This window comes from Pituophis catenifer, unplaced genomic scaffold, assembly GCF_029215685.1.
Source record: "Pituophis catenifer annectens isolate HBS135680 unplaced genomic scaffold, rPitCat1.0.hap2 SCAF_3, whole genome shotgun sequence".
Classification (NCBI taxonomy): Eukaryota; Metazoa; Chordata; class Lepidosauria; order Squamata; family Colubridae; genus Pituophis; species Pituophis catenifer.
The window spans coordinates 2,151,164-2,177,494 of NW_027256883.1; the positions used below are offsets into that span (position 1 = coordinate 2,151,164).

At 46.3% G+C, this 26,331-nt stretch overlaps 1 protein-coding gene across 1 annotated transcript; it reads right to left on the bottom strand.

The window, feature by feature from the left end:
- Positions 1-247: 247 nt before the first annotated feature.
- Positions 248-26,099, bottom strand: MROH6 (maestro heat like repeat family member 6). The gene is given in 15 exon segments (XM_070940247.1): positions 248-516; positions 2,628-2,693; positions 4,381-4,519; positions 5,112-5,231; positions 5,554-5,709; positions 6,590-6,769; positions 7,655-7,798; positions 8,272-8,386; positions 10,157-10,294; positions 12,805-13,055; positions 16,516-16,678; positions 20,424-20,578; positions 24,143-24,295; positions 25,421-25,808; positions 25,810-26,099. Coding segments are annotated over 15 exon segments (2,727 nt in total).
- Positions 26,100-26,331: the final 232 nt, after the last annotated feature.

A 26,331-nucleotide genomic window follows, 5' to 3' on the forward strand; every position in this document is an offset into this window, starting at 1 on the left:
TCACTAAATGAACTGTTGTAAGTCGAGGACTACCCGAATACTTAGACACACCTCCGGGCAGCTTACAATCGAGTACAAAAACCTGCCGAAACGCAACATTTGTTTGTTTATTTAGAGTTTTGGAGGCTCCGAACAACCGTGTGGAGCTTGTATGTGAAACACCGCGAGGAATAAGATGCAACGTCCAGGATAACACGACACACACAACGTTTCCCCCAAAACGAAGGCGGCCGTGACTTTGGGAGCCTTAAGCAGCCTCCTGCCGGCCTCTTTCATGGAGGGATTGGGGGATGCTGAGGATGCCCTCCGGACTGCTCTTCCTCTTGTAGGGACTGTCCTCAAATTGCGGCTTCTCTTTCTCTCCCGGCTGGAGGCAGCAAAACATCCGTGCCAGGGCTGAGGGGATGGGCGAGGCAGAGGCCGAAGCCACCCGAAGGACCTCCTTCACCTGCAGGATGGAGACGGAGGCCACCTCGGCAATGGAGGGCTCCGGATCGCTCAGCAGGCAATCGAGGCCTAGAACCAAAAAAGAAAAGACTTCAACTCCCAGCATTCCCCAGCCAGCCTGCTTTAAGATGAGTGGACTTCAACTCCCAGCATTCCCCAGCCAGCCTGCTTCAAGATGGGTGGACTTCAACTCCCAGCATTCCCCAGCCAGCCTGCTTCAAGATGGGTGGACTTCAACTCCCAGCATTCCCCAGCCAGCCTGCTTCAAGGTGGGTGGACTTCAACTCCCAGCATTCCCCAGCCAGCCTGCTTCAAGATGGGTGGACTTCAACTCCCAGCATTCCCCAGCCAGCCTGCTTCAAGGTGGGTGGACTTCAACTCCCAGCATTCCCCAGCCAGCCTGCTTCAAGATGGGTGGACTTCAACTCCCAGCATTCCCCAGCCAGCCTGCTTCAAGATGGGTGGACTTCAACTCCCAGCATTCCCCAGCCAGCTTGCTTTAAGATGGGTGGACTTCAAGTCCCAGCATTCCCCAGTCAGCCTGCTTTAAGATGGACTTCAATTCCCAGAATTCCCTACTTACAAACAGAAATAAAAACAACAATTCAACAAAAGCTATAAATCTTCCTATGTGTTCTAACTCCCTGGATTTAAAAAAAAATCAAGTCCAAATAACACTGGAATTGCATATTAAACTAAATAATATATTTATATAGTTCTTCAAGATATTTAATTGTTTAAGTGTCTTTATATGTATGTTTTTATTCTATTCTAAGCCAGCCAGAGGCACTTCTACACAGGGGCCGCATATCAATGAAATAAATAAATTCAGATAGTCCTCAACTTACATCCACAATAGAGCCCAAATTTTGGGTTACTAAGCAAAACATTCGTTAAGTGAGTTTTGCCCCGTTTTACAACCTTTCTTGCCACAGTTGTTAAGTGAATCACAGCCGTTCTTAAGTTAGTAACGCGGTTGTTAAGTGAATCTGGCTTCCCCATTGACTTTGCTCGTCAGAAGGTCGCAAAGGGGATCACGTGACCCCGGGATACTGCGACCGTCATAAATATGAATCCCTTGCCAAGCATCTGAATTTTGATCATGTGATCACGGGGATGGATTTAAGTGTGAAAAACAGTCCTATGTCACTTTTTTCAGTGCCGTCGTAACTTCGAACGGTCACTAAACAAACTGTTGTAAGTCGAGGACTACCTGCAGACCATAAATAAAATCTTTTCTTGAGGGGTGTGTGCAGGATGGGATTCCAGAATTAAAGTTGAAGATGGTTTTCCAGGCAGACTTTCCACCTCTTTAAAGCCACTTGCAAAAGGCAGCCCTTGCTGGGAGCTGATTGATTGATTGATTGATTGATTGATTATTTATTATTTCTTTCTTTCTTTCTTTCTTTCTTTCTTTATTATTTATTATATTTATTATTATATTATTATTATTATTATTATGTTCCTATATTCAGTTTTTATTCATTTATAATGTAGTCTACCAACAAAATACAAAAGTAAATAATAGGGAAGGAAAAAGGGAAGAGAAAAGTGGGGGAAGAGAAAAAAAGGGAAAAAAGAAAGAAACGGCATTGACTTCCGACTCCGTTCGGTACTGTCGAATAAAATAATAACATCAAACCTCAACTTTTTACTTTTATACAGTAGTATAAACTAGTCAGCTATAGAAATGGCTAGTTTATACTACTATATAACAACACAAACCTATCTCTATGGAAATATGCCATTTCTATAACAACAAACCTATTGAATCGGTAAAACCCAAAATCAAAGTTTTATTTTTTTCCCCCACCTCAAGCATAAAGTCCAGAAGCGGTTTCCAGGTAGAAATAAAAGTATTTGCAATTTTTTTTCTTTAATTAAAGCAGTCCGTTGAGCCATCTCTGCTAACTCCATCCATTTTTTCACATTTATTTATTAAATTTATATTGACATGCCGCCCATCTCACTTCGATGCCAGCCCCGTGAACCCTCGGCATTGCACTTGGGCACACCCGAAGTTCAAACACAACGACTTGCGAGGATCTTATCCCCCCGGACGTGGCCCAATTCTGACTTTCTTCATCCATCCCGAGGAAGCCCCCCACCCCAATTTGCAAAAGACTGCCTGGTATCTTCACCCCCCCCGCACATGACCAGTGCCCCCTACCCTCGCTTACCCTGCTGAAGGGCGATCAGGGCTTCCTGGCTCAGCTGCTGGGCATCCATGTAAAAGGCAAGGAATCCTGTGTGGACAGGAAGGAGCAGAATTCGCATCTGGTGCCGCCTTGGAGTCTTAACCAGCTATCTAATTCATCCGCCTCCCCCACCTCCTGGTGGCTCCAAGCTTGGCCAGTTGGCGGGATCTGCCCAGGATCGATTGGGATCTGCCTAGACAGAATACAGGTAAGTCCTCGATTTACGACCACAGTTGAGGCCAACATTTCTGTTGCTAAGCGAGACAGTTGTTAAGTGAGTTTTGCCCTGTTTTACGAACTTTCTTGCCACGGTTCTTAAGAGAATCACTGCAGTCGTTAGGTGAGTAACACCGTTGTTAAGTGAACCTGGCCTCCCCCACATTGACTTTGCTTGTCAGGAGGTCGCAAAAGGGGATCCCGTGACCCTGGGACATGGCAACCATCGTAAATGTGAGTCGGTGGCCAAGTGTTTGAATTTCGATCATGTGAGGATGGCTGCGACGGTCATAAGTGTGAAAAATGGTCGTAAGTCACCTTTTTCAGGGCCGTTGAAATGTTGAACGGTTGCTAAATGAGCCGTTGTAAATCAAGGACTACCTGTACATCCTGACCGCACAGGATTTGAATTCACACCTGCTTCACACTCACAGCAGCCTACCAGCAAAGAGCTGCACATTTTCCTAAAGTAAGGTGTATATACCGTTTTTCCCCAAAACTTTACACCAAATGTTACACTCATGAGTTGTATTTTACTATACCTAGTATAGTACAGGGACATTTTATAGTCCTCGACTTACGACCACAATTGAGCCCCAAATTTCCATTGTTAAAGAAGGCCGTTGGTTAAGTGAGTTTTTCCCCATTTTACGGCCTTTGGCCACAAGCGAAACACCACCGTCATTAAATGAATCATGCCATCGTTAAGCGAATCGGGCTTCCCCCATTGACTTTGCTAAGTTACAAATGGGGGTCGCTTGAGCCCCAGGTCCGTGCAACCGTTGTAAGTACATGCCAGTTTCCAAGCCTCCAAATTTTAATCACCGTCAAGATCAATACAGCTAGTCATCGATTTACAACCATTCATTTAGTGACCATTCAAAGTTACAACGGCACTGAAAAAAGGGACCACTTAGGACCATTTTTCATACTTACGACCGTTGCATCGCCCCCACGGTCACGTGATCCCCTTTCGCGACCTCCTGACCAGCAAACTCAAGGGGGAAAGCCGGATTCACTTAACAACCGTGGGACTCACGTAACAACCGCAGCGATTCACTAAACGACGGTGGCAAGGAAGGTCGTAAAAATGGGGCAAAACTCACTTAGAAAGAGAAATTTGGGGCTCAATCGTGGCCGTAAGTCGAGGACTACTTGCAAAAAAAGTGGCGAGAAAAGTCGTAAGATGGGGCAGAACTCCCTTAACAAATCTCTCGCTTACCATCATAAAAATTTGGGCTCAACTGAGTCCGTAAGTCGAGGACTACCTGAATTGGGAATGCTGCAACGGTCGTGAGTGTGAAAAATCTGGTCCTTTTCAGTGCTGTTCTCACTTGGAATGGTCACTAAGTGGAATGGTTGTAAGTCAAGGACTGGAAGGGGGCATCAGCGTGGCTGGTGAGAGATGGCTGGCTTCGACCCAGCATCACCTGGGGAACGGGGGGGAGGGCAGAACACCTGTCCAGGTTGAAGCTGGAAAGGGTCCCTTTCCCACCAGGTGGATATCCCCATCCTTCACCTGCAAAGACCCCGGCCGCCCTGCGCAGGGGGGCTTTGGAGCTCTTCAGGTAATCCAGCGTACAAGACAGGAAAACCAGGATCTTGTCAGGGTACCACTGAACCTGGAGAGAGAAAGGGGAGGGGGCTGCCCTGAACCTCTTAGCAAGGAGAGAGAGAGAGAGAGAGAGAGAGAGAGAGAGAGAGAGGAGGGAGAGAGAGAGAGAGAGAGAGAGAGAGAAAAGCATTTGCAGACAATACCAATTCAGAATAGAGCGGGAAGGGACCTTAGAGGTCTTCTAGTCCAACCCCTTGCCCAAGCAGGAGACCCTAGACCATTTGGCTGTCCAGTCTCTTCTAAAAAAAAAACACAACCTTTCACCTACAATTTCTAGTGGCAAGCTGTTCCACCGGTTAATGGTTCTCACTGTTAGGAAGTTTCTTCTTAATTCCAGGTTGCTTCTCTCCTTGATTAGTTTCCGTCCATTGTTTCTTCTCCTGCCTTCTGGTGCTTGGGAAAACAGGTTGAACCAACCCCCTCTTCTTTGGGGCAGCCCCTCAAATGTTGGAGGTCCTCCCAGTAGCCCTTCGTCTCATCCCCATGGCCATTTGAGGGCTCCTAAGGGCATCAAATTACGCCCCACTCCTGGACAGTGCTGAAACCAGCTGGTGGATCCCGGGAGAAGTTTCTCAATGGGGTGGAGTGAGGGGGGGGATTTCCTCAGAGAAGGGGTCTATCCATCCCCCACCTACCAGGCTCTTGCAGATTTTGTCCAGGGCTTTCTGGCAGTCACAATAGGCCAAGGTCAAAATTTCCAACCCGAGGTTCCAGCCCAGAAAGTTATTGCATCGGGCCAAAGTCCACTTGTAGGTCTGTGTCAGGGACAAAGAGGGACGGGGAGGGTTCTTCTCAGGCCAGATGTGCAACCCAGATGTGCTTCTGTGTCCTTCTTGCAAGCCGCTCGCCTTCAGCTCTCCCAGATGTGTGGTTAAAGCAGCACTGCATCTGGGAGCTATCCAAGGGAAGTGTCCCCCATCCCAAGTGGCCTCTTGCCACCTCCCCCCACGATCTTGGGGAGCAAAGCCAGGGTCTTAGGACAATGCCCCCTGCCCCAGGGAGACCCAAAGCTGAATTCTGCCCCAATGAGTTTGCAACAGCCCCTTCCGGAAACCTCCCCGGAGAGGAAGCTCTTACTTCGACCACTTGCTGGCTGGGGTCGCACAGGTGGAGGACGAAGGGTACCAAGTGTGTCAGGATTCGCTCCCGCATCTGAGCTTTGTGCCGGACATTCACCCAAGGCAGCAGCTCCCCGAACAGGCGGACGGCCAGAGAGCGCTCCGGCTCTCGTTCCTGGACAGAAGGAGAAGAAGATGGGCATTTTTTAAAAAATGAAAAGATAAAATAAAATTTAAAAATAAAATCAAACATCCACATCTGCTTTTCCTAAGTCCTTGGGAAGGAGGCAGAACAAAACTGCGAAATCCAGGCTGAACATCTGGCCGACACCAACCACCATAGTAATATAATTTTTCTTTTAAAAAAAGAGGAATAATGAAAAGAACAAATCCATCAAAAAGAAAACAAGCAAACAAACAAACAGTCAGAAGAATAATTTGGGGTTCTAACTCGAGTCGGGGTTGCGCAAGAACAAATAAAAATGAGATCCGAACAGCTGTAAGGAAAGAAGAAATATTTATTCCTAAAAGTAAAGATTTTGCCTTTAAGGGCAGCTGTGGAGAAATGGGGTACAGAGCAGTGGTGGGTTTTTGCTACCAGTTCTGTGGGTGTGGCTTGGTGGGCGTGGCATGGCTTGGTGGGCGTGGCAAGGGAAGATTACTGCAAAATCCCCATTTCCTCCCAATCAGCTGGGACTTGGAAGGCAGAGAATAGATGGGGGCGGAGCCAGTCAGAATTTTTACTACCTACCGGTTCTCCGAACTAGTCAAAATTTCCCCTGGATCCAGTTTTGGTCCGCACATTACAAAAAAGATGTTGAGACTTTGGGAAAAGTGCCAAGAAGAGCAACTAAGATGATTAAAGGCCCGGAGACTAAAACATATGAAAAACAGTAAGACTTTATAGAGCGGTACTAATCCTCCATGTGACTTCGATTCTATGCCTCTGTTTATACAAGCAAGGACTGCATTCGCGAAACCCTAAAGCGCCAGAGCAGGTCTCCCCAGAAATAAATAGGATTTTCCCTCCAGCTCCCCGCCACCCTCAGCCTTACGTCCTCCAGGAGAGGCCGGAGTTTCTTTGCGACGAGGACGCACAGGGAGCCCACGTAGAGTCTCCGCTGGTGGTGGCTCAGGATCTTCGGCAGCGCTCCGAGGGTGTCTCTCACCGTCTTCTCGTGAGCCTCGTTCAGACCTCTCAGCATTTTGGAGACCAGGCCTTCCAGGGACCTCAGCTGCAAGGAGGGAAACCAGACCCTAAAACCCCATCCCCAAAGCCCACCCAAAGACCCCCACGCTTGGAGATCAAGGCGTTCTGAATCGGAATCAAATCAGGGGCAAGTCTCCCCCAGTTCCCTTTCCAGTAGCTCTCCAAAATCATCATCATCTTCTTTTAAGGACCCCATAATCCCTTGCGAGGTACAGTCTGGGCAACTGAATGGAGCTGGGCGTTTAACTGGCCGGATGCCCTTCTTGTCGCCAATGCGGTGTTATATTCAGCAGATATATTCTCAGTGTGCCCAGAGAAATATCTGCCTCTACCTAGGATCAAACTCACAGCCTCCTGATTGTGAGGCGAGTGCGCCGCCTCTAGGCCACCGCACCACTCGTCATTTGCTATTCTAATGGTGATGGGTCAATCCTATTATGTCCTAAGGGTCATGTCCCTGTTCTTAGAATTTGGGCGGGGGGGGGACGTAAATTTGGGCAGGGGGGGGACATAAATTCTTAATCCCGTCATTTGGAGGTGAAGGTGTTTTGTTTGTGAACAGGCTGGCCTGGATTTCTTAAAAGGGCACAAAACATCCATCTCTGAAGACTTCAGGCATCTGCTGGAGGCTGTTAAGAAAGACTAGGGCTGCTTTCTGCCTTTAAGAACGTGTTTCTCCATTTCTCCTTTGGGGAAATACAATATTATGTCTCTTTTAATATTCCCCAAAATAATTCATTCCTGGAGTGAGTGTGTGTGTGCGTGATTACTTCTCACTACATCATCTTCTTGGGAAGGATCTGGAGGACCTGGAAATCGGCTGCCATCTGGGGATTTAGCTCATGAAAGGAACAGCTTTTTCAAGGACTGGGAACCACCTTCGCCCCCCTGGTCAGGACCCCCAATTTACCTTCTGCTTCTGCAGAGCCAGGTTTTCCAATCCCTGGAAGCTGAGCCAACGGACCACTGGTTGGGGGTCTGCCTGCCACTGCTCCAGCTTGGCCAGGACTCTCCTCTTGGGGACCAGCCGGATGGAAACCTTGCTGCAAAGAAACTTCCCAGCCAGCCAGCGTCAGACACGGGCCGACGGTGGGCCCTGTACCCATAAGCCAGTGGTGGGATTCCTGAAGGCCACAGCTCCAAGGTCATCCAAAAGGAGTGAGGGGTGGAACTCGGTGGCAAGGCCAGAAGCAACGGCTGGATGCCAGGAGAAGCCTCTGGCGGACCCAAGAGAGCAGGACATCTCCAGGACCAGGTTCTCCTGACTTCATGATCAACCACTTCTGATCCACCTTTGCTTTAGGAGCCCCCAAGCCGGAGAAGCAGAGATGAGTCCTATAGACTAGAGCAGGGGTCTCCAACCTTGGCAACTTTAAGCCTTGGAGGACTTCAACTCCCAGAATTTCCCAGCCAGCTTTGAAGTCCTCCAGGCTTAAAGTTGCCAAGGTTGGAGACCGCTGCTATAGAGTCAGACTCCTCTCTTCCGTCCCCTTGCCACCCTACACGCCTCCGGTGCCCTAGACGTACCCCCGCAAAAAGCGCTCTGGCTGTCAAAGCCCTTTCTTCCTCCTGGGCATCCAGTCGCGGGATGACCTCTGCCAGCAGCCCCAACAAATGATGGTTTGTGACGGTCGCCAGGATTCTGGGAAGATAAAGAGGCCCCCACCCACCATGCTGAGAGGTTACTGTCATATATTCTTAAAAAATTTTAAATCTTAAGTTCTTGAGTTCGCAGTATGTCTGCTTCTTTTTTTACTAATATACCTGGAACTCATATTTTTAGAATAGTTTGTAATATGTATTTTTATAGATAGATAGATAGATTAGATAGATAGATAGATAGATAGAAATGTTATTTTTTAGTATAATAATTCCATCTTCCATTAAACAGTGTGTTGTCTGGGTACAAATACCTTTGTGCAGTAATAATCAAAGTTTACAGCAGTATTCCTTACATTAATGCTAATTTTCTAATTTTACAATACTAATATAGTATTATATATTATATAATACTATATTACTAATATAGTATTATATATTATATATTAGGAGCCTTGATAGCACAGTGGTCTAGAGCACCCTGTCATTAACACAGCTGCCTGCAATTACTGCTGGTTCGAATCTCTCCAAGGCTCAAGGTTGACTCAGCCTTCCATCTTTTCTAAGGTGGGTGAAATGAGGACCCAGTTTGTGGGGGCAATAAGCTGACTTTGTATAAAAAAAATATACAAAAGTATGAAGGCTATTGCTTAACGCATTGTAAGCCTCCCTGAGTCTCCGGAGAAGGGCAGCATATAAATCAAATTAATATATATATATATATATATTGAACATAATAAATATATTTACTCCCTCTTAACATACCTTCTAATAAGAATATAATAGTTATATTAAACATACTAATCCTAATAGTCATAATAATAATAATAATCCTGTTTTCTCTTTTAACATATTTTCTACACTTCATTAATCATCTTCTTTTATTTCCCTATTTCTCTCTTCAGTTTTTATTTTCTAACCATCGATAAAATAATCCCCATGTCGTGTAGTATTCAGTTTGTTCTTTCTCTTTAATTGCAAGTGTTAATCTATTCATTTCTGCAGATTCTAATATTTTCATTTTTTTAAATAATAATTTTAAATAATAAAAAATAAATAATAATAATTTTAAACAATAATTTTAAATAATATTTGATTATTTAATAATAATCACATTCACTTTTCCAGTTTTGTGCGAACACAATTCTAGCTGCAGTTAATACATGAATAATTAGATATGCATTCCCCTTACTATAGTTTCAGATAAAATCCCCAACAAAAACATTTTCTGGTTTGAAGTCAATGTGCTGTTTTATCATCTATTTGAGCCACATATGTATTTTTGTCCAGTATTTTTTTTTTTGCTTCTACGCATGTCCACCACATATGATAATAAGACCCAGGCAGGGGTGAAATGCTCCCGGATCGGACCGGACTGCCTGATCTGGTACCGATATTCCCCTGTGGTTCGGCGATCCGGTAGCAATCGCTGCCCAGGTGTCATTATTTTCTGGTTTTAAACAGGTAATACTTTTTACCTTTTTTTACCTTCTGCGCATGCTTCCGAACCAGTAAAGAAGGTAAGTAGATTTCACCCCTGTGCACAGGTATCTGGTGGCACTTCCAACATTTAGCTGATTTATCTTTAAACATCTATGCCAGTGTTTCTCAATCTTGGAAGCTTGAAGATGGGTGGACATCAACTCCCAGAATCCCCCAGCCAGCGCTGCTGGCTGGGGGATTCTGAGAGTTGAAGTCCACCCATCTTCAAGCTACCAAGGTTGAGAAACACTGATCTATGCCAAGGTTACTTTCATCGGACAAGTGAGCGGATGGTTTCCTCGGGATCAGGAGCTCAGGAGCAGCTGCTTACCGAGCGAGGAGGACCACGCCTCTCAGGTGTTCCTCCTTGCTGGAGAGGAGACTCCAACCCTTGTTCATCTCCATGCCTAGCAGGACCTTGTAGTTGTGGTCTCGGAGCATCAGGGTCCTCAGCGTATCCACTGCGAACCTGCACAGGCAACAGAAGGCTCAGGGAGAAAGACCTCGGACAATGGGCACTTACCTATCCTACCACGTGAAATCTACAGGTGGGGAAAAGCAAGGTTTGACACCTGGGCAGGAAAAGACAAGTACAGATTAGGGGAAACCTGGCTCAGAAACGGTCGCTGTAACAGTAACAGAGTTGGAAGGGGCCTTTGGAGGTCATCTAGTCTAACCCCCTGCTCACGCAGGAGACCGATACTAGGGATTTGAACCGCCAACCTTTCTTATTATAACCAAATTTTTTTCCCCATGCTATCATTGATCCTTTAACTTGTTCTTCTTCCAGTTTTGCTTCAAGTAAATATCCATATAGCTTTTTAATTATATGGTCATCTGAACCCATTAATATCTTGTCTAAACCAGTCGAAACACTATAAATACCTTCTTGTTTAAAGTCTTCTCGATATCTGGAAAGTATTTGCATGTATGAAAACCAATCTATCTTAATTCCCTGATCTTCTAAATTTTGTTTCAATTTAAGTTCACCTTTTTCATCCAATAATTCATTACATCTAACAATTTGTTCCCCTTCAAATACCACTGGATAAGAAAAAGCTTCAATTGTAGATACCCAGACTGGAATCTTCAGATAATGGTACTTTTTGATCTTCTCCCATGTCAAAAACAAAGCTTCACGTATCTGGTGCCTTCTAAAATACCCCTGAATTTTAGTTCCTTTATACCATAAGAAAGCATGCCATCCCATCAGCAAATCATGTCCCTCCAAATTTAATAATCTAGTATTTTTCAATATCATCGACAAGCTCAGCGTCTTAGCCACTGAGCCACCTAGGGAGCCGTCGTGAGAGGGACTTTGGAGTCCTAGTGGACGATCCCTTAAACAGGAGCCAGCCGTGTGCAGCAGCAGCCAAAAAAGCCAATGCAATCCTTTGGTTGTATAAATAGAAGCATAGGATCAAAATCGCGTGACTATTCATACCGCTTTATAAAGCCTTAGTAAGGCCACACTCGGAATTCTGCATCCAGTTTTGGTCACCGGATTATAAAAAAAAGATGTTGAGAGTTTGGAAAAAGTGCGGAGAAGAGCAACTAAAATGATCGAAGGCCTGGAGACCAAAACATATGAAGAACAGTTGCAGGAACTGGGCACGGCTAGTCTAGAGAAAAGAAGGAGTAGGGGGGACATGAGACCAGTATTCCAGTATTTGAGGGGCTGCCCCAAAGAAGAGGGGGTTCAATTTATTTTCCAAAGCACCAGAAGGCAGGACATGAAGCAACGAATGGAAACTAATCAAGGAGAGAAGCAACCTGGAATTAAGAAGAAACTTCCTAACAATGAGGACAATTAACCAGTGGTTAATTGGGTGGGTGAAATCCAGCAGGTTCTGACAGGTTCTGGAGAACCGGTAGCGGAAATTTTGAGTAGTTCGGAGAACCGGCAAATACCACCTCTGGCTGGCCCCAGAAGTGGGGTGGGAATGAAGATTTTGCAGTATCCTTCCCCTGCCACACCTACCAAGCCACACCATGCCCACCAAGGCACGTCCACAGAACCGGTAGTAAAAAAAATTTGGATTTCACCACTGGAGAGAAGCAACTTGGAATTAAGGAGAAACTTCCTAACAGTGAAGACAATTAACCAGTGGAACAGCTTGCCACCAGAAATTGTAGGTGGAAGGGTTTTTTTTTTTTATTAAAGAAGTGACTGGACAGCCACTTGTCTGAAATGGTCTAGGGTCTCCTGTTTCAGCAGGGGGTTGGATTAGAAGACCCCCCCGGTCCCTTCCAGCTCTATTCTGATTGAAAGAGGATTTGGGGGGGTCTTCATTGGTGTCAAGGGAGAGAAGCCCAGACAGGCGCATCTTAAGTCGCGGGGGGGGGGTGTCTCCCCTTGAAAAGCACCCAGAGGCTCCAACTGGTCCAGAACGTAGCCGCGCGGGTGATTATGGGCGCAGCTCGTTACGCCCATGTAACACCTCTCCTACGCGAGCTGCACTGGCTCCCGGTGGTCTTCCGGGTGCGATTCAAGGTGTTAGTTATCACCTTTAAAGCGCTCCATGGCTTAGGACCTGGGTACCTACGAGACCGTCTTTTGCCACCAATAGCCTCCCACCGACCAGTTCGTTCTCACAGGGAGGGACTACTCAGGGTACCGTCAGTCAAATTATGTCGACTGGCGACTCCCAGGGGGAGGGCCTTCTCTGTGGGGGCTCCAACCCTTTGGAATGAACTGCCCCCGGAGATGCGGAATATCCCTGATCTCCGTGCTTTCCGCCGTGCCCTCAAGACCCTGATGTTCCAACAGGCGGGGCTAAACATACGAACATGTGAATGATTTTTTAAATGTGATCTAATTCTGGGTTTTATTTAATTGACCAAACTAAGTAATAATTTTAATTAGCAATTTTATGATGTTTGTGTGTCTATATTTTTCTTGACTGTACACTGCCTTGAGTCCTACGGGTGAAAGGCGGTATAGAAATATAATAAATAATAATAAATAAATATAATCACCTCACATGTTCAGCGACCACATATTTGCAGTGGACGGGGGGATGGCCGTTAGCCCTGCCACTGGAGCCGGCTGTTTGCTGCGTCCAGCCTTCCTCCTCTTCCTCCTCCTCCTCCTCCTCCTGCCTGTAGCCTGGAAGCTGCACCAGGAAGTGGATCTGGGTCAGGATAGCCAGGAAGAGGGTGGGGTAGAAACCGTGGATGGCTCCTGTGCAGGTGAAGAGTTTCAACATTTCGCCCAGCGCTCTCATGGCCTAGGAAAGTTTAAAAAAAAAGAAACAACACTAAGATGCAGGAAGGTTGGTGCTCCCTGAGCTCTGTGGTTTCCTTGCAGACATTTCATGGCCCAACTAGGGAACCTCATCAGTGCAAGAAGGGAGTGGGGTTTGTGGGGAGGAGGAGGAGGAGGAGGATGTGGGGTTTGTTAGGAATATGGTTTAACTAACCTGTTGGGTTGGCAATATATAAACTATCAATGTAGCTTTAAGACTGCTGTATTGCATCATACTGTGTCCTGATTGGTTAGCTCTGTTGCTAATGTCCTTAAGAGGGAGCAAGAAACATGGTTTGTTCTTTTTGCTGTTCTTGCTCTCTGATATTGCTGTATGCTACTGTTTCCAACTCCAGAAGAACTGTTTACCTTGAATGACTAAGACAACTGGTAAGAAGACTTTGTTATTGGATTATCCCTGGACTGTCGTTCTGGCTATATCTCCTGATTTATCTGTTTATGACCTGGACTGTTTATTGGACTATGCTTTCTTTTTCTTGCAAGTAAAATATATCACAACTCAGCGTATCTGTATGTTGACTGTGCTTATTCATAACTACTCTCAATCGTTTTCATGTGCACACCCTTGCTACTCAAGGGTTGCTCTGCAAATTTCTTAACAGGGTTCTTGGTGCTTTCTAAACTTGGTGGTTTTCTTGCAGTCGTTTAATGACCCAACTATAACATCGTCAGTGGTAGAAGGAAGTAGGGTTTGTGGAGAGGAGGAGAAAGAGGAGGAGGAGGAGGAGGACTGTGGGGTCCATGGTGCTCTCTGAGCTTGGTGGTTTTCTGGCATGACCCATCTACGTATCATCATCAGTGCTAGTAGGGAATGAGGTTTGTTCTCTGTTTATATTCAGTGACTTGCACTGTCACTTTTTAATTAGTCTGTTGTTTATTGTTTAACACCAGACCCACAATCAAGCACTCAACAGTACCCCAACTACCAATTCGGACAACCAAATAGTAAACAACAGCCTAATCAAGAAACCCATCAACATTGACAGGGCAAGTCACTCTATATAAACAGAGAGCAAAACCAACTTCCTTCTAGCACTGATGATGTTACCTAGTTTATTATTTATTTATTTATTTATTTATTTATTTATTTATTTATTTATTTATTTATTGGTTCGATTGATATGCTGCCTTTCTCCGGAGACTCAGGGCGGCTTACAATGCTTTAAGCATTGTAAGTATATATTTTTTGTATATACCTGCTTAGTAAGGCTTTCGGCCTCCCCCAAGCAGTGTTCTATTTTATACAAAGTCAGCTTATTGCCCCCACAAACCGGGTCCTCATTTTACCTACCTCGGAAGGATGGAAAGCTGAGTCAACCTTGACCCTGGTGAGATTTGAACTCGCAGTAATTGCAGGCAGCTGGCAGCTAAGTGCTACTTAACAGCACTTTAGTCCACTGCACCATCAAGGCTCTTGGGTCAAGAAACCATTAAGCTCAGAGACTACCAAGGACCCCACAATCCTCCTCCACATAAACCCCACTCCCTTCTTGCACTGATGATGTTCCCTAGTTGGGTCATGAAAATTCTGCAAGAAAAACCGCCAAGCTCAGGGAGCACCAAGGACCCCACACTTCAACCCTGAGTTGCACATATTCTCTTCTACAGTATGTTATTCAGCCACAAATAGTCCCAGGTCCCTCAGAGAAGATGGACGAGAGGTATAAGGGCCGGTGTGGCCTGCGATGTCTTTGGTGCACCAGGCAGCATCCGACTGAGTGGGTGGGGACGGCCACTCCAGGGGTGGACCAAGGGCCTCCAGCTGCAGAGCAGAGGTGAAAGACCCCAACCCAACCAGCCCTGCGTTGCTTAGAGATGTCTCCAGGGGTGGCCACAGGGCACAGTCAAGATGGAATCACAGGGGTGTAAATTAATCCCACCACATTCCATAATGTATTCCAGGGAGTTTTGATCAAAGCACCGTGGCCGCCATCGTGACTTTTTCGATCACATCTTGAAGATGCTGGGAATTCTGGGAAGTGACCAACAGAACAGAAGTTGCCTTCGGAAGTTGTGGGAGCTTCATCACTGGAAGCTTTCAAGGAGAGACTGAACTGCCATCTGTCAGAAATGGTGTAGGATCTCCTGCTTGGGTGGGGGGGTGGACTAGATGACCTACAAGGAGTGGTGAAATTCAATTTTTTTTACTACCAGTTCTGTGGGCGTGGCTTGCTGGACGTGCTGTGGCTTGGTGGACATGGCAGGGGAAGGGTACTGCAAAATCTCTATTCCCACTCCACTCTGAGGCCAGCCAGAGGTGGTATTTGCCAGTTCTCCGAACTACTCAAAATTTCCACTATCGGTTCTCCAGAACCTGTAAGAACTTGTTGGATTTCACCCCTGCCTACAAAGTCCCTTCCAACTCTGTTATTCAGATAGATAGATAGATAGATAGATAGATAGATAGATAGATAGATAGATAGATAGATAGATAGATAGATAGAGTGAGTTGTGGCCCGCCAGCGGCCTGCATGGATTGTGGCTGATCCCGACGATGAGGAGGCTAGTGTGGTGTCGCGCCAGCAGCCAGTGCAGCCGGCGCTCGAGTCGGACAGCGAGGAGGCTGAAGAGGATGTGGTGCCAGAGGCCGAGACTCAGCCAGGGCCTTCAGAACCTCCAGAGGCTCCTTCAAGTGGAGAGAGCGAAGTGGAGGAGCCTCTCCTCAATGCTCGGGCACGCAGGGCTGCCAAAAGGCAGGAGTGGCTACTCAGGAGGAGGAGGAGGTCTCCTCGAGAGTAAGGTTTGGGATTAATTGGCCACTCCCTTAGCTATTTAAGTTCGCACACAGCTGGCATATGTTGCTGGAAACAACGTTTGGTCCTACGCAGAGCATTTTGAGAGTGAGTTTTTTGTTACAACTTGGTTTCTGGGCTGATTGCCAACCCTAGTCGGACTTTGTTTAATCTCTGTAATTCATAGCAGGCTGATAAGGACATTGGTGGTTAAAGCCTGCATTTTGAAAGGGGTCTGTTTTTATTAAACGGAGTTTTTGGAGCTCTGTGTGTGTTACACTTCTTGGGATCCGTAGCTGGGGCAGAATAGATAGATAGATAGACAGAAAGACAGATGGATGGATGATAGAAAGATGATAGGTAGAGATGATAGATTGATAGATCAATAGATCGATAGATGAATGGATGGGTGGGTAGGTAGGTAGGTAGATAGATAGATAGATAGATAGATAGATAGATAGATAGATAGATAGATAGATAGAAGTTTAATCACTGGACTGCCATCTGTCAGAAATGGGGTAGTCCTAGGGCTTATTTTCCAGTTAGGTCTTATTTTCATGGGAATACGGTACCTCTAATTATGCTAGCAAGGTTCTGGGATTGTAGCCTTTAAAGTCCTGTCGTTTTAGCCTTCCTGGGGAAGTTCATGCTCTAGTCTGGTCTGGTCTACCTCGCAGGGCTGACACTTACTGCCAAAGGAGCCAGCCACTCCTCGTAACCGGTGCCATCTCCGGCGCTGCAGCTGTGCTCGGGCAGGCTGGCTCTCCGTTTCAACTCTCGGAGCAAATACCACATGACTTTGGTGTTCGTCTCCGGGACCGTGCAAAGGCTTTTCCACATTTCGGAGGCCGTGCTGTGAAACGGAAGGGTGGACAGGTGTGACTTGGCCCATGGGCTGAGACGGGTGAGGGAAGCAGCTTGCCTTCAGAAGCTCTGGGAGCTTCATTCCTGGAAGCTTTCAAGAAGAGGCTGAACAGTCACTTGTGTACGCTGCAGCTGGTGTTCAGGCCTCTGGTGCGCATACATGCAATGCAGGGGACCCAGTTGGTCTTTGGACCTGTCCTGCGCATGCACACATTTTTGTGCATGCACGCGCGAGTACTCTCGTGCAGCCTGTGCATGCGTAGACAGCGTTCGCATTCACGCAATGCGCAGATGGTGCAATTGCACGAGCAGCGCATGGAGAGGAGCACGAAGCATACAAAGAGCACAAAGTGCGTACTTGTTCGGCACTCGGTGAGTAAAAGCTTCGCCACCACTGGTGTAGGGTCTCCTGCTTCAATTGGGGGTTGGACTAGATGACCTACGAGGTCCCTTCCAACTCTCTTCATCTTCAGCCCCGTTGGGGGGTTAATAATGAAGCCAGAAGATAAAGAAAACTCTGAGACGGGACCAGGTGCTCAGACACCAAACTGCATTGCTGAGAAAACAATCGGGAAGTTCCCAAGGAGGCCAAAACCTCTTCCTTCAGGAGAAGACTTTTGAAGAGGGAGCCCCTCAAAGCCCCCCCAACCTGCCCAGGATCTTTCTTTTTTTTTTAATCATTTTTTTAAAAATATATAAAATACAAAGAAGGAAAGAAAATAGGAAATCAAGGGAGGGAAAGGGAACGGGGGAAAGTGGGTGTGAGACAGTGGTGGGTTTCCCATTACGTTACTACCGGTTTGCCCCGCGTGCGCATGCTCGCTTTGTACACACGTGTGTCCAGTTCACATGTGCACCTGCCATCCGTGCATGTGGCCAGCCTCAAAAATGTGCCTAAATAGGATGGCATAGACCAACGATTTCCGCTACCGGTTCAGGCAAACCGGTCTGAACCAGCTAAACACCTCTGGTGTGAGATACAAGGGGGAAGAGAAAAAGAAAGAAAAGGGGGCATTGACTTCCAACTCTTCCTGGCACAGTACAAGATAAACATACTCCAGCCTCAACTTTTTCCTTTTACACATTACTATATAACTACCAGAGGTGGGTTTCAGCAGGTTCTGACCAGTTCTGGAGAACCGGTAGCGGAAATTTTGAGTAGTTCGGAGAACCGGTAGTAAACATTCTGACTGGCCTCACCCCCATCTATTCTCTGCCTCCCGAGTCCCAGCTGATTGGGAGGAAATGGGGATTTTGCAGTATCCTTCCCCTGGAGTGGGGAGGGAATGGAGATTTTGCAGTATCCTTCCCCTGCACACCCACCAAGCCACGCCCGCAGAACTGGTAGTAAAAGTTCTGACTGGCCCCACCCCCATTTATTCTCTAGTCTCTGCCTCCCAAGTCCCAGCTGACTGGGAGGAAATGGGGATTTTGCAGTAACCTTCCCGTGCCACACCTACCAAGCCAAGCCAAGCCACGCCTACCAAGCCACGCCACGCCCACCAAGCCACACCCACAGAACCAGTAGTAAAAAATTTTGAAACCCACCACTGATAACTACTCATTTCTATAACACCAAATCTTGCTAATAAACAAAACCGAGATCAAAGTTTCATTTTTTTTTTCTTCACAAGCACAAATTCCAGAAGTGATATCCAAATAAGAACCCATTTTCCTCTTTAAGTAAGTAATCAATTTAACCATTTAAGTTATCCATTCCTGCTTTATCTTCCTTGCTATGGAAATAAGGTGTATTTCTTGTGGCACCTGGTGATCTTCCTGAGCTGTCACCATTTTTATTTACAAAATTTATTGTATTCTTTCAAATTCTTTGGCCTTACTGAAAGAAAAGGCCGTTGCAAGGTCACACTATGGAACTGTACAACTATCCAGCCTGCGAAGTCAGGGACTGTTACCCAAGCAATGTGTTAGCACCTAATTGGAGACTCAAAGATAACCAAGGTGGAAGATGAGAACAAGGGAAAAGTAAACCACGTGAAAATCCCAGATCCAGTTTTGCTTCTGCTGTAACCACTTGGTTTTAGTACAATGTACTTTTCTAAGGAGCCGAAAGTTTTCCTTTCCTAACTGACCAGGTTGGGACAGCTGACAGACACAATCAGTGTCTGGAGGGGATCCTGTTTTCTGGTCAGCATGACAGGCGCATCGGAAACCCCAGGGAACTAACTGTTCCTGTTTTTTTTATTTATTTATTTATCAAATTTCTATACCGCCCTACTCCCGGGGGACTCAGGGCAGTGAACAGCCAAGATAAAATACAGATAATACAAACATTAAAAGTCCATTAAAATTATTAAATATTTTGGCCGAAAACAAATTTAAAATACCCAATTTGTAAAACAGATTAAAACGATTTAAAAATTTAAAAGGGAGAGTTAGGCCAGGCCAGCCTGCTGAAATAAAAATGTTTTGAGAGAACGACGAAACGTGCGCAGGTCCGGGATCCTCCGTATCTCCGGGGGGAGCTCGTTCCAGATGGCAGGTGCCCCCACAGAGAAGGCTCTCCCCCTGGGGGCCGCTAGTCGATGCTGTTTGGCCGACGGCACCCTGAGCAGCCCCTTTCTATGGGAGCGTACTGGTCGGTGAGAGGCTATTGGTAGCAGAAGGCGGTCTCGTAAATACCCCGGTCCGATGCCATGGAGCGCTCTAAAGGTGGTAACCAAAACCTTGAAGCGCACCCGGAACACCACCAGGAGCCAGTGCAGCTTGCGCAGGAGGGGGGTCACATGGGAGCACCGTAACCACCCGCGTGGCCGCATTCTGGACCAGCTGGAGCCTCCGGGTGCTCCTCAAGGGGAGCCCCATGTAGAGAGCATTGCAGTAGTCCAGGCGGGAAGTATAGTAAAGAACATATATATTTGATAATACATGTTATAACGGCAGCAAGAATGATATTTGCACAAAAGTGGAAAGCAGAAAAAACCCCTACAAAGGGAGAGGTAATTAAGAAAATATTGCAATGTGCAGAAATGAATAGGCTGACATTGGCCATTAAAGGGAAAACAGAATTGGAGTATTACAACATTTGGGGGAAATTTTATCAATGGAGAGAAAGTGAGTATAGACAATAAACATGGTAAAGACAAGAATTTTGAGATGAATATGTTGTAGTATGTTAAAATTAAACGAAGAAAAGGAAAGATAAATATATATGTTAAGAAATGATGATAAACTTTGAAGATTTGATGGCACAAAAGTTATACTTGGATGATACATGGATTGATTAATAATGTACAGGAATATTAGAAGAGGAATAATTGTAAACTAAAAGAAGAAAAGAAGAACGGGAAAAGGAGAGGAAGAAGGAAGGGGAAAGAAGAGTAGGAGAGAGGGTAAGAAGGGAAGGAAGAAGAGAGGAGAGGAAGTAGAAAGGGAAAGGAGAGGAGGAATGAGGAAAGTCGAAAGAAAAGAGGAGAAAGAACGGAAGAGAAAAAGGAAATGTTGTAGTAAAACAAAGGAAGGAAATGGCAAAAGAGCAGACCCGAACAATTCATTAATTAGCTAATAGAAGTTAATGAATAAGATGAACGAACAATGTAGAAGGATGGATAAAAGACTGTACATTTAAAGATGCTGATAAAAAATAAAAATATATTTTTTTTCAAAACAAAAAAAGAAAATCCGGGGAACTGGTTGGGAAGCCAGTTGCTTGGACTGCTAATTATGGATCTCCCCTTCTGAAATGCACGCCGGTGAGGTGGCAGGGTCATTACCTGTTGCAGGGCAGGGAGTGTTTCAAGAGGCTGGAGACCACATCTTCAGGTGACACCTCTGCTAGAGAAGTCACAACGTTCAACGCTGCCCTCCGAGCTCTGCCCACTGGGATACTGCTGATCTCCCAATACAGCTGTTCCACTATTTCTGAGACCTGCAGAAGAACGATGGAAGAGAGAGATGAGTACAGGGCCACAAGTCGGGGGAATCGGGAGCTTCAGCAGTGACCCTGTTGGGGTTCTCCAGGAGCCTCCAGAAGTTCTTCTTCCAAGACCGAGTTCAAGCAGCACCCACGGTCCAAGACGTGGGAGGAACCGCTTTATGCTGCTTTGGTAAGATCACATCTGGAATCCTGCATCCAGTTTTGGTCACCACGATGTAAAAAAGATGTGGAGACTCTGGAAAGAGTGCAGAGAAGAGCAACAGAGAGGATTAGGGGGCTGGAGGCTAAAATCTATGAAGAACGGTTGCAGGAACTGGGTCTGTCTAGTTTAATGAAAAGAAGTAGGGGTGACACGATAATATCTTCCAATATTTAAGGGGCTGCCACAAAGAAGAGAGAGTCAACCTATTTTCCAAAGCATCTGAGGGCAGGACAAGAAGTTTTAGATGGAAACTTATCAAAGTGAAATCCAACTTAGAACTAAGGAGAAATTTCCTGACAGTGAGAAAAATTAATCAGTGGAACAGCTTGCCACTAGAAGTTCTGGATGCTCCAACACTGAAGTTTTTAAGAAGAGATTAGATAACCATTTGTCTGAAATGGTCTAGGGCAGGGGTGGGCAACTGTGGCCCTTTTACAACCTGTGGACTTCAACTCCCAGAATTCCTGAGCCAGCTGTCTCAGGAATTCTGGGAGCTGAAGTCCACAGGTTGTAAAAGAGCCACAATTGCCCACCCCCGGTCTAGGGTCTCCTGCTTCAGCAGAGGGTTGGGCTAGATGACCTTCAAAGGCCTAGGTCCCTTCCAATTCTGTTATTCTGTATTCTGTAAACATTCATTTACTGTATTTGCACCTGACACAAAGTGTGGCCTTGTCTGGTTGAGTTGAGTTCCAGTTGGGTTCCAGAAGTCTCTGAGTTGAGATTTCTGGAACCCAAGAATAAAAAAGATCAACCTAGATCCAGAAATGGATAGTAGGAACATCTCTATTGCTGGAGGCCGCTCCAGCCCCTCTCCTGAAGCAGAGCGTTGACCAAGAATATTGTTTTCTACTGCACATTTTATCCTCCTATGTTCCATGTTCTTTCGTTTAGAGTAAGGAGCTCAAGGGGGCTTCCAGAATAACAGAGTTGGAAGGGACCTTGGAGGTCTTCTAGTCCAACCCCCCTGCTCAAGGCAGGAGCCTCATATCATCCCAGCCAAATGGCTGTCCAGTCCCTTCTTGAAAAGCTCCAGTGATGGAGCACCCACCACTTCTGGTGGCAAGCTGTTCCACTGGTTAATTCTCCTCCCTGTCAGGAAATGTCTTATTTCTTTCTTCAAAGAGCCTGGATAGCTCAGCAGACTAATGCATTGTAATTTAACTCCAGCTGTCTGCAATTAGTAAGTTCGAACCTCACCAGGCTCAAGGTTGACTCAGCCTTCCATCCTTTCTAAGGTAGGTGAAATGAGGACCCAGTTTGTGGGGGCAATAAGCTGACTTTGTAAAATATACAAAAGTATGAAGGCTATTGCTTAACGCATTGTAAGCCGCCCCGAGTCTCCGGAGAAGGGCGGCATATATATTATTTAAATATATTATATTATTTAAATTTCTATACCGCCCTTCTCCAGAATAGGACTCAGGGCGGTGAACAGCGGTGATATAAATCAAATTAAAAAAAAAAAGTTGATCTGAGAGCAGTGATTGGCTCAAAGTCACCCATGATTTCTCTGGTTGACCGTGGATTCAATCAGATTCTCTTAAATCAACAAGTCAACTGCTGAGCTACTGGTGACCCCCCGTGAATCTCAACAAACATGGAGCCCTGTCCCTGGAATTCAACCCTCGCAAGACGATTCGGGAAAAAGAGTTGGAGAAGACCCCACAAACAGTGATTGCAGAGTGGGGTGTTTCAAATAATTTAACAACCGGTTCTCTGCAATAATGACCTGCTGGGTGGGTGGGGCCATGGTGGGCGTGGCCAGTGGGTGTGGCAGGCAGCACTCGGCCTCCTGCACCCCCCCGGGAGCAAAAACGGGCCTCTGGGGGGGATGCGCCACTCCCCGCACCCCATTTTGGGCCTAGGAGGTATGCGTGCAGTCTTGGATTCTCGCTGGGGATACCATCTTCTGGCTGGTTCAGACCAGGGGTGAAATGTTCCTGGTTCGGACCGGAGTGCCTGATCCGGTAGCGATGGAGGCGGGTGGTTTGGAGAATCGGTAGCAAAAATCCCTGCCCGCCCCCCTATGCCCAGCTGAGCCGCACAATCATCAGAGGCTTTTTTTTTTATTTTTAAAAGCATTTTTTCTACAAGCTCTTCCGCCGAAAAAATGCTTTTAAAAGTAAAAAAAAAAAAGCCTCTGATGATCGCGCGGCTCAGCTGGGATCGTCAAAGGCTTTTAAAAGAAAAAAAACCCCTTTTTTTCTTTTAAATGCCTCTGACGATCCCAGCTGAGTTGCCTGATCGGCAGAGGCTTTTTTTCTTTTAAATGCCTCTGACGATCCCAGCTGAGTTGCCTGATCGGCAGAGACTTTTTTTTTCTTTTAAATGCCTCTGACGATCCCAGCTGAGTTGCCTGATCGGCAGAGGCTTTTTTTCTTTTAAATGCCTCTGACGATCCCAGCTGAGTTGCCTGATCGGCAGAGGCTTTTTTTCTTTTAAATGCCTCTGACGATCCCAGCTGAGTTGCCTGATCGGCAGAGGCTTTTTTTCTTCTAAATGCCTCTGACGATCCCAGCTGAGTTGCCTGATCGGCAGAGGCTTTTTTTCTTTTAAATGCCTCTGACGATCCCAGCTGAGTTGCCTGATCGGCAGAGGCTTTTTTTCTTTTAAATGCCTCTGACGATCCCAGCTGAGTTGCCTGATCGGCAGAGGCTTTTTTTCTTTTAAATGCCTCTGACGATCCCAGCTGAGTTGCCTGATCGGCAGAGGCTTTTTTTCTTTTAAATGCCTCTGACGATCCCAGCTGAGTTGCCTGATCGGCAGAGGCTTTTTTTCTTTTAAATGCCTCTGACGATCCCAGCTGAGTTGCCTGATCGGCAGAGGCTTTTTTTCTTCTAAATGCCTCTGACGATCCCAGCTGAGTTGCCTGATCGGCAGAGGCTTTTTTTCTTTTAAATGCCTCTGACGATCCCAGCTGAGTTGCCTGATCGGCAGAGGCTTTTTTTCTTTTAAATGCCTCTGACGATCCCAGCTGAGTTGCCTGATCGGCAGAGGCTTTTTTTCTTTTAAAAGCCTCTGACGATCCCAGCTGAGTTGCCTGATCGGCAGAGGCTTTTTTTCTTTTAAATGCCTCTGACGATCCCAGCTGAGTTGCCTGATCGGCAGAGGCTTTTTAAAAAAGCCTCTGACGATCAGGCAACTCAGCTGGGAACGTCAGAGCCTTTTGAAAGCATTTTTTTACAACCTCTTCTCTGAAGAGGTTGCAGAAAAAATGGTTTTAAAAGTAAAAATAAAAAAAATTGGCCACGCCTACCTAGTCACATTAACTCCCCCCCCAAGCCACGCCCACAGAACCGGTAGTAACAAATTTTAGATTTCACCCCTGGTTCAGACTTTAAGGAGCCCCTCACCTTGTCCTTCAAATCAGTTTTCTGTTCATGCAAAATCACGGTGAGCTTCACTGCAGTTGCATTCAGGAGGGTCTTCTCACAGGTCTTCAGGCTACCCACCGTGGACAGCAGGACATCCACGGGAGAGGCATAGCCAGGTGTGACCTCCGGGCCCTGCAATAAACAAGAAATGGATGGAGATTACAGGTAGTCCTCAACTTACGACCTCAATTGAGTCCATGATTTCTGTCGCTAAGCGAGACGTTTCTTCGGTGAGTTCTGCCTCATTTTGCGACCTTTCTTGCCACAGATGTTAAGTGAATCACTGACATTCATAACACGGTTGTTAAGTGAATCTGGCTTCCCCAGATCCCAGAAAAATGGGATCGCGTGACCCCGGGGATACTGCAACCGTCATAAATATGGGTCAATTGCCAAGCGTCCGAATTCTGATCACATGACCACGGGGATGCTGCAACGGTCGTAAGTGCGAAAAAACGGCCATAAGTCACTTTTTTTCAGTGCCGTTGTAACCTTGAATGGTCACTAAATGAACCGCTCGCAAGGAATATCTGTATTTTTCATCCATCTTTCTCAATCTTAGCAACTTGAAGATAGGTGGACTTCAACTTCCAGAATTCCCTAACCAGCATGGGATTCTGGGAGTTGGAAGTCCACAAGTCTTAACGTTGCCAAGGTTGGACAATCTTTCCTCCCACACCATCATAGACAAATCACTGCAAAGCTGGCTGGGGAATTCTGGGAGTTGAAGTCCACCCATCTTCAAGTGGTCAAGATTGAGAAATGTGGCAACTGTTCCCCCATAACACAAAAACTCTAAAGTTTGTTCCCCATCATTTGGCAAATGCCCCATATTTTTTTTGCACAAGTCACATCCCTACTTTGTGGGGTGAGGATGATGGAAAGGAGCAAGGAACAACTTCCGGATGCTTCCCTTATAAAGCATAAATGAAAGTTACAGAGATAACAGGAAGCATGGCAAAGGAGTGGTGCGGTGACCTAGAGGTGGTGCTCTCGCCTCACAATCAGGAGGTTGTGAGTTTGATCCTAGGTAGAGGCAGATATTTCTCTCTCTGGGCACAATGAGAATATATCTTCTGAACAAAACTCCGCATTGGTGACAGGAAGGGCATCCGGCCAGTAAAACACTCAGTTTCACTCAGTTGCCCAAACTCCACCCCGCAAGGGATTATGGGGTCATTAAAAGATAATGATGATGATGACAGGGAGCAGCCGGGACACTCAGGGACAAGTATATCCCAGAAGAAATGCCAATACCTGGGAGCCTTCGTTTTCCTCCTCCTGAGTTGGGCAAGTGACCCCTGATGGAGCCAGGTTCATTCCTTCTCCAGAGGATTTTGGGGCTTTAGTCTTCCTTTCTTCCTGCACCTGAGCAGGTGCCTCCTGATCCACCAGGCTCAGGTCTTCAACCAGTTCTCCAAAAGCAGACCCGTTTGGCTCAGACATCTTCTCCAACTTTGCTTCCTGACCACGGAAGACTTGGTCATTCACGGAGAGAAGACGGTCTGGTTTAACAGCGTCAAACCCAACGTGGACTCCGACAGAGTCTGTCCTTGGTTTGGTCGTTTCCATCCATGCGTTGAGCTCGTCTGTCTTGGTGGACATTTTGAAGACCTTCTCTTTAAGGTCTCTTCTGCAGGACCTGGAAAGGACTTGGAAAGGATTTGGAAAAAGACTTAGCGGAGGAGCTTATCTCGAGACACGGAAAGGTCAACAGTTCCTCAAAGGCCTCAGAAGTTTCTCCAGGAGGAATAAGAAGGTCTTCCCCTCTCTCAATAAATTTAATGTATTGACCTATGAAAAAATAAAGAAGAAAATGGAGCAGAAGAAGGAAGACATAAATAAAACTCACTCTATTTGGAAGAATAAAGAACATTTGTAGGTCAGGGTTGAAATGAGGCCTCCTTGGTGCTCTAGGTTGTTTTCTTGCAGACATTTTATTACCCAACTAGGTAACAGCATCAATGCTTGAGGTTTATTGAGAGGAGGAGCAGGAGGAGGGCGTGGAGGGGGAGGACGAGGACTGTGGGGTCCTTGGTACTCTCTGAGCTTACTTGTTTTATTGCAGATATTTCATGACCCAACTTGGTAACATCATCAGTGCTAGAAGGGAATAGGGTTTGTGGAGAGGAGGAGGAGGAGGAGGAGGAGGAGGAGGGGGAGGGGGA